This window comes from Hypanus sabinus, chromosome 13 (genome assembly GCF_030144855.1).
Source record: "Hypanus sabinus isolate sHypSab1 chromosome 13, sHypSab1.hap1, whole genome shotgun sequence".
Lineage (NCBI taxonomy): Eukaryota > Metazoa > Chordata > Chondrichthyes > Myliobatiformes > Dasyatidae > Hypanus > Hypanus sabinus.
This window is the reverse complement of record NC_082718.1, coordinates 404193-417500: the sequence shown is the minus strand read 5'-3', so window position 1 is coordinate 417500 and position 13308 is coordinate 404193. Positions and strand designations below refer to the sequence as shown.

At 40.6% G+C, this 13308-nt stretch overlaps 1 protein-coding gene across 5 annotated transcripts in view; it reads left to right on the top strand.

The window, feature by feature from the left end:
• tymp (thymidine phosphorylase) overlaps positions 1 to 13308 on the top strand; it is a 52962-nt gene that overhangs the window by 5516 nt on the left and 34138 nt on the right. For 4 of the 5 annotated variants that reach the window (XM_059986966.1, XM_059986967.1, XM_059986965.1 and 1 more), the window contains exons 2-4: positions 1501 to 1653; positions 4305 to 4507; positions 6985 to 7083. In XM_059986966.1, the coding sequence (XP_059842949.1) occupies positions 1518 to 1653; positions 4305 to 4507; positions 6985 to 7083 (438 nt within the window). In that variant the 5' untranslated portion in view covers positions 1501 to 1517. Of the gene's footprint in view, positions 1 to 1312; positions 1392 to 1500; positions 1654 to 4304; positions 4508 to 6984; positions 7084 to 13308 lie in introns of all 5 variants that reach the window. The other variant, XM_059986964.1, reaches the window with a different exon arrangement.

Sequence of the window (13308 nt, the reverse complement as noted above, 5' to 3'; positions counted from 1 at the left end):
GCCACACCACCACCTATGCCTTCCTGCCTGTCCTTTCAATACAAAGTATATCTTTTGATGTTAAGCTCCCAACCATGGCCTTCTTTCAGCTCACAATGTCACTTCAGTGATGCCGATCAATCACTAACTGCACCATGAGTTTGAACAAACCAAGCAATAGCATTTTGCTCCCAAATCTCCATCAGTTTCAAAGTGACTGTGTTGGCCAACATGTTCAGTAACTCTGGATTCATCCTAGAGCATTTGGTCACCAATGTATGTTTTCACAAATAAAAATGATGGATGTATTTTATGTTTAAGAAAAAACATACCAACTCATTTATTGTACTCCAAACACTGAACGCAAAGCACTGTAAAAATACCTTATGTAATTACATCATTGCATCAGACCAGCCTCTTAAAGTGTCGTTGGCTGTGAATTATGTATGTTTCCACCAATTACGTTACTTTACAAGTCAATCTACTAAACTTATTCACAATTGCTTTGTGATATTACCAGGCCAGGGCTCGTTTCTTGGGTTTAAATTAATTTCATTGACAAAGAGAATTGTATCAATTTACAGATGGTTTATCTGCAGAAGCTAAACAAATGAACCATTTTTTCCTTAGTTATGACTTCATCTTAAAGGGGAATATCTTCTATGCTTCTTTGTATATCGTTGTGGCACTTAACCAGAGTCAAGAGAAGTTTTGCATTTTGTTCCCTGTTGAATTCCAATTTAATACAGACAGAAGAGATTGCAGATTCTGGAATTTTGAGCAAAACACAAACAGTTGGAAAAGCTCAGAGGTCAAGCAACATCTATGGAGGCAAAGGAATGGTCCACATCCCAAGACAAGACCCTGAATTAGAGTTCAACCCAAAATACCGAAACCCCTTTGACTCTATTGATGCTGCTTGAGCAATTGAGTTTTTCTAATGGATTGATTTTTGCTCTAATTTCATACATTTCATCTGGGACAGTTGCCTCTGCTTGGGCTTTGTAAGTAAAAAGATCACCTGGTTCTGTGATGCCCTAACAAAAGCCTTTGGTTAAAAATACTGCTGAACGCTATATTTAGGTTTTTATGATGATTCCATGAAACCTGGGGGAGCTATCTGTTAAAGGGGATCCAATAGGTGTCCTCGGCAGGTTAGTGATATATGTAGATTATTAGGGAAAGTAGTAGTTTCATGGCAAAAAAATGTAATAGACAATTATATTGAAACAGCAAAGCAAAACACAGTAGTTACAGAAACAAAGTGATTCTCCAAGTTTATATTGAAAGTTTGAACAGCAATAGTAGTGATACATTGGTCTCTTTGTTTCAGGAGGCTCTGCAGAGAATGATATCAAGCTTGAATGAGAAGCATCTAGAGCAGTTTTCTCAAACTGAGCTGATTGATTAAGGCATGTTTTGTTATCTTTTGTAGATGCAGCAACATTTGCTGTGCTTTTGAGAACTGACCAATTGGAATCAGAATTCCTTTTCATCAGTAGTTTGATCTTTTTTTTTCAGAAAGTGTTGGAAAAAAAATGTGCACCAGCCGAGAACATATTAATATCTTGGAAATGATTCGGAAGAAGCGAGACAAGCAGTCCTTGAGTGCAGAAGAAATATATTACTTTGTTCAAAGCGTAACAAAGCAAACCATCGAAGAATGCCAAATTGGTAATATCACCATATGATCTTTTGCTTCCTCTACAATTGTTTAAAATATGTAATGTATTACATGACAATTGATTACCAGAAAACCATATAACATATAACCATATAACAATTACAGCACGGAAACAGGACATCTCGACCCTTCTAGTCAGTGCCGAACACTTACTCTCACCTACTCCCACTGACCCGCACTCAGCCCATAACCCTCCATTCCTTTCCTGGCCATATACCTATCCAATTTTACTTTAAATGACAATATCCAACCTGCCTCTACCACTTCTACTGGAAGCTCGTTCCACACAGCTACCACTCTCTGAGTAAAGAAATTCCCCCTCATATTACCCTTAAACTTTTGCCCCCTAACTCTCAACTCATGTCCTCTTGTTTGAATCGCCCCTACTCTCAATGGAAAAAGCGTCAACTCTATCTATCCCCCTCATCATTTTAAATACCCCTATCAAGTCCCCCCTCAACCTTCTAAGCTCCAAAGAATAAAGACCTAACTTGTTCAACCTTTCTCTGTAACTTAGGTGCTGAAACCCAGGTAACACTCTAGTAAATCTCCTCTGTACTGCCTCTATTTTGTTGACATCTTTCGTATAATTCGGTGACCAGAACTGTACACAATACTCCAAATTCAGCCTTACCAATGCCTTGTACAATTTTAACATTACATCCCAACTCCTATACTCAATGCTGTGATTTATAAAGGCCAACATACCAAAAGTTTTCTTCACCACCCTATCCACATGAGATTCCACCTTCAGGGAACTATGCCTCATTAGTCCTAGATCACTCTGTTCTACTGCATTCTTCAATGCCCTACCATTTACCATGTATGTCCTGTTTGGATTATTCCTACCAAAATGTAGCACCTCACACTTATCAGCATTAAACTCCATCTGCCATCATTCAGCCCACTCTTCTAACTGGCCTAAATCTCTCTGCAAGCTTTGAAAACCTACTTCATTATCCACAACGCCACCTACCTTGGTATCATCTGCAAACTTACCAATCCAATTTACCACCCCATCATCCAGATCATTAATATATATAACTAACAACATTGGACCCAGTACAGATCCCTGAGGCACACCACTAGTCACCGGCCTCCAACCTAACAAACAGTTATCCACCAGTACTCTCTGGCATCTCCCATCTAGCCACTGTTGAATCCATTTTACTACTTCAACATTAATACCTAACGATTAAACCTTCCTAACTAACCTTCCATGCGGAGCCTTGTCAAAGGCCTTACTGAAGTCCGTATAGACAACATCCACTGCTTTACCCTCATCAATTTTCCTCATAACCTATTCAAAAAATTCAATAAGATTTGTCAAACATGACCTTCCACGCACAAATCCATGCTGACTGTTCCTAATCAGACCCTGTCTATCCAGATAATTGTATATACTATCTCTAAGACTGGAATACATTGGAATACGTCTGCTATTACTCAGTTTGGTCATGAGCCAAACAGAACTGCATAGTACGGCCCCACGTTTGATCAATTCTTACCAAATAAAAGTGACTTGAACATAGAATATAGAGTAATACAGCATATTACAGGCCCTTTGGCCTACAATGTTGAGCCAACTATAATTTATATTGGAAAGTATGGCTTGGGAGTGAGAAAGTCTACCAGAGCTCACATTATGAATGTCATTCAGTGGCTTTCTGAATGTAGGAACAGAAGGCAGCCATTCAGCCCCTCAAGACCATATTATAGATAGAAAAGACCATTCATCTGCTTAGATCTTTTCCAGCTTGGTAATTAACTCATAGCCATTTTAACCATGATTTATCTTTATATCACTTGAGCCAAACATGTCCCTAGCTTAGAAATTACTAGGCTTACCTATAGCATCTCTATTTTACTAAGCTCCATGTACCTATCCAAAAGTCTCTTAAAAGACCCTATTGTATCCATCTCCACCACCATTGCCAGCAGCCCATTCCACGCACTCATCACTCTCTGAGTAAAAAACTTACCCTTGACATCTCCTCTGTACCTACTCCCCAGCACCTTAAACTTGTGTCTTCTTGTGGCAATCATTTTAGCCCTTGAAAAAGCCTCTGATTATCCACATGATAGATGCCTCTCATCATCTTTAACACCTCTATCAGGTCACCTCTCATCCTCCGTCACTCCAAGGAGAAAAAGCCGAGTTCACTCAACCTATTCTCATAAGGCATGGCACCATCTCCTTTAAACTTTACCCCTCTCACCATAATTCCATGTCCAGTAGTATTTGATATTCCCATACTGAGGAAAAACATCGTCTCTACCTCTCATAATTTTATATACAGTTCTTCTATCAGGTTAACCCTCAACCTTTGATGCCTCAGAAAAAACAATCCAAGTTTGTCCAACTCCTCCTTATAGCCAATGCTATCTGTCAGTTTCCCTACCCATCTCCAGCTGAATACTGCCCTCCTCCAATTTAGCACTGGCTTCGCACTAATTAACCTTCCTCCAATTTAGCACTGCTGTTGGTGGTGAGTTTTCACAGAACGGACTGCCATGCTCTTTTACACTTTCCCGAGGAGGTGGGTTACCAGAGCTCATCTGTAACCTCTGAAGTCCTGTGATCATGATACTAAGTTGATTGAAGTTGCCTTTAACAAGTCCCCATAACTCTCTTTGGCAGGAGCCATGTTAATGGCAATTCGCTTGCAGGGGATGACACAGGAGGAGACAGTGAACCTGACCCAAGAAATGAAAACTTCTGGTGTTGTCCTGGAATGGCCAAAGGAGTGGTCCAGTATTGTAGTTGACAAGCATTCCACAGGAGGAGTTGGTGACAAAGTCAGCATTGTTTTGGCACCAGCTCTGGCTGCCTGTGGCTGCAAGGTAAGGGACACAGAGGCACATAAGTGTTGTCTACTCAAGTAAATAGAGTAGAGTTCTGAATAAGGTAAAGATTGAAGAAGATGCAAGAGGGGAGGCTGAGCAGGAAATATTGGGAGCAGCCAAGCCTGGAGGTAACCAACCAAAGTTTGGCCAAAGGTTTCAGCAGCAGATTAAGTGAGGTAGGGTGTAAGTAGACAAATGTTATGATCAGTTCAAAGACAAGCTTGCAAAATATCTGGTTCCGTCTTAAGCATTGACTAGGGAGAAAGATGGAATGGTGTCCCAAGTGCTGGAAATGTATAATTAACAGTGTCATAGCTGCCGGGAGGTTAAGGAGGGTAAGGGGCGGCCACATAGTACATTCACAGCTACAGACAATGTATTTTGTAAATATGTAAGCCTTTGCAATTTTGTGCTGGACAAAAGAGATTTATGGAAAAGTACAAATCTGGACATAAAAAAACTAGGACCTGATTTGGAAGTCAACCAGATATAAGAATTTTGGAGAGGTAAGTACAGATGGAGATGTAAACTTCTTTAAGATCTATGGCTGGAAAATGGGCTAAAAATGGCAAGTGAAATTTAATGCAGACAAGTTTGAGGTGTTGTACTTTGGGAGAACTAACCAAGGTAGAACTTGCTCAGTGAATGATTGGGCACTGATAAGTATGGTAGAGGGATCTGGGAATCCAGATCCAAAAATCCTTGAAATTACTACCACAGAGAAATGGGGTCATAAAGAGAGCTTTTGGCACATTGGCCTTCCTAAATCAAAATATTGAGTACAGGGGTTGGGATGTTTTATTGAAGTTGTACAAGACATGGGGAGGCCTTATTTGGAGTATTGTGTGCAGTTCTGCACACTTACCTGCAGGAAAGATATCGTTAAGATTAAAAGAGTACAGAGAAAATACACAAGGACGTTTCTAGACTAGGACCTGCGTTATAGAGAAAGGTTAAATAGGTTATGACTTTATTCCTTCATAATTTTATATACCTCTGTCAAATCTCTCCTCATTCTCCTACACTCTAGGGAATAAATGCAAGCAAGCTTTTTTCCACTGAGGTTAGGTAAGACTAGAACTGGAGGTCATGGGTTTAGGGTGAAAGTTGAAATATTAAGGAGAACATGAGGGGGATCTTCTTAACTTAGAGGATGGTGAGTGGGTGGAATGAACAGCCAGTAGAGATGGTGGATGTGGGTTCAATTTCAAAATTTAAGAGAAATTTGGATAGGTACATGGATAGGAGTGTATGGAGGGCTATTGTCCAGGTGTAGGTTAATGGGACTAGGGAAATTAATAGTTTGACATGGACTAGATGGGCTGAAGTGCCTGTTTTTGTCCTGTAATACTAAGGCTCCATCTTTTCTTATTCTCCTGCATTCCAGTGAATGGTCCTAGTCTATTCAAAACTTTTCCTTGTGCAATCATGGCTCACATATGGAATTTAAACACAGGCTGCCTGGCTGAAGTTCCTTGTGTAGTACTGAGAGCTGAATTTTAGAAAGACACTGAGCCCTGAACATTACAGCTAACCTTCATGACCTTCTTTAAATACAGTGGATTCCAGAACCAATAAAGCTCATTGCTGTTACAGTGGCAGCAGTGAGGGATTGCTGTGCTGTTTGAGGGAGCATACTTAAGGAATGTCAGACTGTCAGAGGGGCTTCACAAGGACTGTTGCATTTTTTTGAAACTGCAGTAAAGGCACACTTCACCCTTGGATGCTGGTGAGGTTACAGAACTGTTGGAATACTACACTGTTACAAGTGCAATACCAATAAGTACCGTAGTATTAAAGGAGTGCTAGACTTTCATATGACATCTCAAACAATGGTCCAAAGGGCTTCTGCTTATGGATTTAAAAGATCCCAAGATGGTACAATGGATTCCAGTCTACAGTGGATTGAAGAATTTGAAGGTATTGGCAATCGTCTTGAATATAACAGTGAAAATAAAGATTTTGAGGATGCAATCATCAAAAGCATTGTATGAAGACAGTTTATTATCTGCAATAGGTGCCTGCACTGATTTTGTTCATTTACAGTCAACCAAAAGAACATGGCAGTGTACACTGGATGCATTCCTCAGTCAACAACTATTAGGAACGACATACAGAATATATACAGTTTTATATACTGTAGTAGTGTACATAGGTGTTATGTACATAATTTGTTACTCAGTTGAATGGTAGTATGTCTTTTTTATATATTTTTAACTATTTCCATGAAACTGGATAATTGGGGCAGCTGCTTAATTGTGCCAAAATGTATTATGGTGTCATGTCAACCAGAATCCATTGTATTTAATGGTCATGGAGAATAGCAGTGATGTTCTGGGCTTGGTGCCTTTCAGTGTAATTTTGATGCTAATTACTTTGCATTTTCTACATTGTTATTTTCAAGCACTTTGACATCACAAGGTGCATTTGAAGTGTTGACTGATACTACTCATTGAGAGTTTGCCACTTTTCAGGTTCCAATGGTTAGTGGCAGGGGATTGGAACACACCGGAGGGACATTGGACAAACTGGAATCTATCCCAGGATTCAACATTAACAAGAGCCCAGAAGAAGTAAGGAATGTTTGCTGAAGTTTGGGCTTTTACTGTGAATTAGCAAAGAGTTGTGTAATTGCATGTTGGAGTCATTTGACATCAGTACTGGGAAATACGTTCAAAGGACTGATGGGGTATGTAATATGACCTCTTGCAGGAGCCACTTCAGCAATACTCAGCACAGCATCTTATCTTTCCAATCTTTTTATTAATATCAAAATAGTAAATATAACATAGTATTGCTGCACAATTATTGGGATTACATTGTTAATTGTTACATATATAAATATATAATCAGTTAATACAAGGGTAATAAACCTCCCAAAATTGTTCAAGTACAAATATAGTATACATAAAAAGAAGGATTAACATATCCAAAAAGAAAAATATATATACCCCCCCCAAAAAAATTGATCTAAACAATACTAACCAAAAGCTAAGCAAAAGAAAAGAACATGGGCTGTATGTAACATCAAAAAAGAAAAAAAAATTAGTGTCATCAACTCTGAACCTCTTTGCATATATTAAAACAAGAGAAAAGGTTTGGAAAAAGGTCAAATCACATCATATGAAAGTGTTAAATAAAAGGCCTCCAAGTCTTTTCAAATTGAATGGATGGATCATATATAACACTTATGATTTTTTCTAAGTTTAAACATAACATACTTTGAGAGAACCAATGAAATGTGGTGGGAGAATTAATCTCTTTCCAGTTCAGCAAAATAGATCTTTAAGCCATTAATGTAAGAAATGCAATCATCTGACGCGCTGAGGAGGTTAAGTGATGTGGTTCTATCATTGATAAACCAAAAATTGCAGTAATAGGATGAGGTTGTAAGTCAATATTCAATACAGTTGAAATTATATCAAAGGTATCTTCCCAATATTTTTTCAAAGAGGAACATGACCAAAACATGTGAGTTAAAGAGGCTGTCTCAGAATGACATCTATCACACACTGGACTTGTATGAGAATAATAGCGAGCTAATTTATCCTTAGATATATGGGCCCTGTGCACTACTTTAAACTGTATCAATGAATGTTTAACACATATAGAGGATGAATTAACTAATTTAAGAATTTTTCCCATTTTTCAATAGGTAAAGTAAGCTTAAATTCCCTTTCCCAATCATTTTTAATTTTATTAGATACATCTAAATGGATTTTCATACTTGTAGATAGTTGCTATTGCACCTTTCTGAAAAGGATTTAAATCTAAAATCTTTTCCAAACTGTCCATAGAATATAGATTTGGGAAAGTAGGAAGAACAGTATTTTAAAAAGTTTCTAACCTGTAAATATCTAAAGAAAGGGGATCTAGGTAAATTATATTTGTTAGCTAATTGTTCAAAGGACATGAAACAATTATCCTAAAGTAAATTACAGAATCAAAATATACCTTTAGTTTTCCCAGATAAATAGGTTTCGTCCATAATAGAGGGATAGAAAAAAAGTTAGATGTAATAGGACTTGCTAAAATAAATTCATTCAGCCCAAAAAATTTCCAAAATTGAAACCATATCCGTAAAGTGTATTTAACTATTCAATTATCCAAATTCCCTAGAATAGAAGCAAAATCTCTAGAATAGAAGATAGAAAGGTACAGCACATTACAGGCCCTTTGGCCCACAATGTTGTGCCGGCCCTCACACCCTGTCTCCCATAAAACCCCCCACCTTAAATTCCTCCATATACCTGTCTAGTAGTCTCTTAAACTTCACTAGCGTATCTGCCTCCACCACTGACTCAGGCAGTACATTCCACACACCAACCACTCTCTGAGTGAAAAACCTTCCTCTAATATCCCCCTTGAACTTCCCTCCCCTTACCTTAAAGTCATGTCCTCTTATACTGAGCAGTGGTGCCCTGGGGAAGAGGCGCTGGCTGTCCACTCTGTCTATTCCTCTTAATATCTTGTATACCTCTATCATATCTCCCCTCATCCTCCTTTTCTCCAAAGAGTAAAGCCCTAGCTCCCTTAATCTTTGATCATAATCCATACTCTCTAAACCAGGCAGCATCCTGGTAAATTTCCTCTGTACCCTTTCCAACGCTTCCACATCCTTCCTATAGTGTGGCAACCAGAACTGGACACAGTACTCCAAGTGTGGCCTAACCAGAGTTTTATAGAGCTGCATCATTACATCGTGTCTCTTAAACTCTATCCCTGGACTGATGAAAGCTAATACCCCAAAAACTTTGTTAACTGCCCTATCTACCTGTGAGGCAACTTTCAGGGATCTGTGGACATGTACCCCCAGATCCCTCTGCTCTTCGACACTACCGAGTATCCTGCCATTTACTTTATACTCTGCCTTGGAGTTTGTCCTTACAAAGTGTACCACCTCACATTTCTCCGGGTTGAACTCCATCTGCCACTTCTTAGCCCACTTCTGCATCCCATCAATGTCGCTCTGCAATCTTCGACAATTCTCTACATTATCTACAACACCACCGACCTTTGTGTCATCTGCAAACTTGCTAACCCACCCTTCTACCCCCACATCCAGGTCGTTAATAAAAATCACAAAAAGTAGAGGTCCCAGAACAGGTCGTTGTAGGACACCACTAGTCACAACCCTCCAGTCTGAATGTACTCCCTTCACCATGACCCTCTACCTTCTGCAAGCCAGCCAATTCTGAATCCCCCTGGCCAATCTTCCCTGGATCCCATGCCTTCTGACTTTCTGAATAAGCCTACCATGTGGAACCTTGCCAAATACCTTACTAAAATCCATGTAGATCACATCCACTGCACTACCCTCGTCTATAGGGCTGTTAACCTACTCAAAGAACTCTATCAGGCTTGTTAGACACGATCTGCCCTTCACAAAGCCATGTTGACTGTCCCTGATCAGACCATGATTCTCTAAATGCCCATAGATCCTATCTTTAAGAATCTTTTCCAGCATCTTTCCCACCACAGACATAAGGCTCACTGGTCTATAATTACCCAGACTATCCCTACTATCTTTTTTGAACAAGGGGACAACATTTGCCTCCCTCTGGTGCCATTCCTGTGGACAATGAAGACATAAAGATCCTAGCCAGAGGCTCAGCAATCTCTTCCCTCACCTTGTGGAGCAGCCTGGGAATATTCCATCAGGCCCCAGGGACTTATCCGTCCTAATGCATTTTAACAACTCCAACACCTCCTCTCCGTTAATATCAACATGCTCCAGAACATCAACCTCACCGTCATCAAGTTCCCTCTCATTGGTGAATACCGAAGAGAAGTATTCATTGAGGACCTCGCTCACTTCCACAGCCCCCAGGCACATCTTCCCACCTTTATCTCTAATCGGTCCTACTTTACTCCTGTCATTCTTTTGTTCTTCACATAATTGAAAAATGCCTTGGGGTTTTCCTTTCCCCTACTTGCCAAGGCCTCCTCATGCCCCCTTCTTGCTCTTCTCAGCCCCTTCTTAAGCTCCTTTCTTGCTACCCTATATTCCTCAATAGACCCACCTGATCCTTGCTTCCTAAACCTCATGTATGCTGCCTTCTTCCACCTGACTAGATTTTCCACCTCACTTGTCACCCATGGTTCCTTCACCCTACCATTCTTTATTTTCCTCACCAGGACAAATTTATCCCTAACATCCTGCAAGAGATCCTTAAACATCGACCAAATGTCCATAGTACATTTCCCTGCAAAAACATCATCCCAATTCACACCTGCAAATTCTAGCCTTATAGCCTCCTAATTTGCCCTTTCCCAATTAAAAATTTTCCTGTCCTCTCTGATTCTATCCTTTTCCATGATAATGCTAAAGGCCAGGGAGTGGTGCCTCCCAATCTGCTCCTCAGTATCTCTGCTGCTACCAGGGGGCCTATAGAATACCCCCAGTAGAGTAACTGCTCCCTTCCTGTTCCTGACTTCCACCCATACTGACTCAAAAGAGGATCCTGCTACATTACTCACCCTTTCTGTAGCTGTAATAGTATCCCTGACAAGTAATGCCACCCATCCTCCCTTTTTACCCCCTCTCTATCCTTTTTAAAACGCTGAAATCCAGGAATATTGATAATCCATTCCTCCCGTGGTGCCACCCAAGTCTCTGTAATGGCCACTACATCATAATTCCATGTATGTATCCAAGCTTTCAGTTCATCTCCTTTGTTCCTGCTTGCATTGAAGTACACACACTTTAGCCCTTCTACCTTACTACCTTTACACCCTTTATTCTGCTTCTCTTTCCTCAAAGCCTCTCTATATGTTAGATCTGGCTTTACTCCATGCACTTCTTTCACTGCTCTATTGCTCCGGGTCCCACCCCTCTTGCAAATTAGTTTAAACCCTCCCAAATCATGCTAGCAAACCTACCTGCAAGGATATTGCTCCCCCATGAGTTCAGGCGCAACCCATCCAATCTGTACAGGTCCCACCTTCCCCAGAAGAGATCCCAATGATCCAATAATCTAAAACCCTGCCCCCTGCACCAACTCCTCAGCCACATATTCAACTGCCATCTCCTCCAATTCTTACCATCACTATCACATAGCACTGGCAGCAATCCTGAGAACGCCACCCTTGAGGTCCTGTTCTTCAGCCTTCTGCCTAGTTCCCGAAACTAACACGTCAGGACCTCATCCTTTTTCCTGCCTATGTTGTTGGTACCAACGTGTATCACGACTTCTGGTTGCTTTCTCCCTCGTACCAGGATATCATGCACCCGGTCAGAGACATCCCGGACCCTGGCACCCGGGAGGCAACAAACCATGCGTGTGTCCTTCTCACATCCACAAAATCTCCTGTCTGCTCCCCTGACTATTGAGTCTCCAATGACGACAGCTCTCCTCTTCTCCGTCCCATCCTTCTGCACCACAGGTTCAGACTCAGTGCCAGAGGCCTTGCCACAGTGGCTCACACCTGGTCAGTCATCCTCACCAACAGTATCCAGGACGGTAAACTTATTATTCAGGGGAATGGCTACAGGGGTGCTCTGCACTACCTGTCTACTCACCTTCGCTTTCCCTCCTCTGACTGTCACCCAACGTCCTGTTTCCGGCAACCTAGGTGTGACTACCTCCCTGTAGCTCTCATCTATGTCTGCCTCATTTTCCCTTATGAGTTGAAGGTCATCCAGCTGCTGCTCCAGATTCCTCACACAGTCTTCCAGATCGCCCAGCCACATGCACCTCTGGCAGATGTGACTCTGCGGGATGGGGGAGTTTCCCCAAGACTGCCACATCTCACAAGAGAGGCAAATCACCATCTCAGGAGGCATTGTAAAGACTAACTGGGAACAAACTCATCCTCCGCCTCTTCTCGTCGAAGCCTCTCGAGTCAAAGCCTCAAAGCTCCACTCCTTCACTGGCCCACTCTGCTTTCATCTGACCTCGATTGCCCAATCAGCCGCTTTCTGCTGAGTCTGAGCTATTCAAATCTTGATTGTCTAATCAACGGCTTTCTGCTGAGCTATTCAAATCTTGTTTGACTTGATTGCACAATCCAACTGCCAAAACTGCCAGTATTTCTCGAGTCAAAGCCTCAAATCTCCTCTCCTTCACTGACCCACTCACTCACTGGCCGCTTTCCACAGGATAGAACCCAATGGGAACTCTTGTACAGATTTACATTTGAGATTTATCCAATGGGGACTTGAAGTTGTATCCAAGTCCCATAGCCAAAATTTCAAATACCGGATATTAATTGCCCAATAATAAGATCTAAAATTCGGCAGTGCCAGACAATCCTCCATTTTAGACTTCTGTAAATATCTTTTACCTAGCCTAGGATTTTTATTCTGCCAAATGTGTGAAGAAATTTTAGAATCAACACTATCAAAAAAAGATTTTGGAATAAAAATTGGTACTGCTTGAAATAGATATAAAAATTTAAGTAACATAATCATCTTGATACTAATGACCCGACCTATCAATGACAAAGACATTGGTGACCAATAGGTAAATAAATGTTTAATCTGATCAATTAAAGGTAAAAAAAAATTAGCCTTAAATAAATCCTTAGAGGTTTTTTTTATAATTTTCACCCCTAAATATATAAAATAGACAGTAACCAATCTAAAAGGTAAATGTCCATAAATTGGAACCTGCATATTTAGAGGAAACAGTTCACTCTTATTAAGGTTCAGTTTGTAACCCAAAAAATTACTAAACTGAGCCAACAAAGATAAGACTGCAGGGATGGATTCCTCAGGATTAGAAATATACAATAATAAATCATCTGCACATAATGATAGTTTATGTGTCTCATTCCCATGGGTAAAACACTTAGAA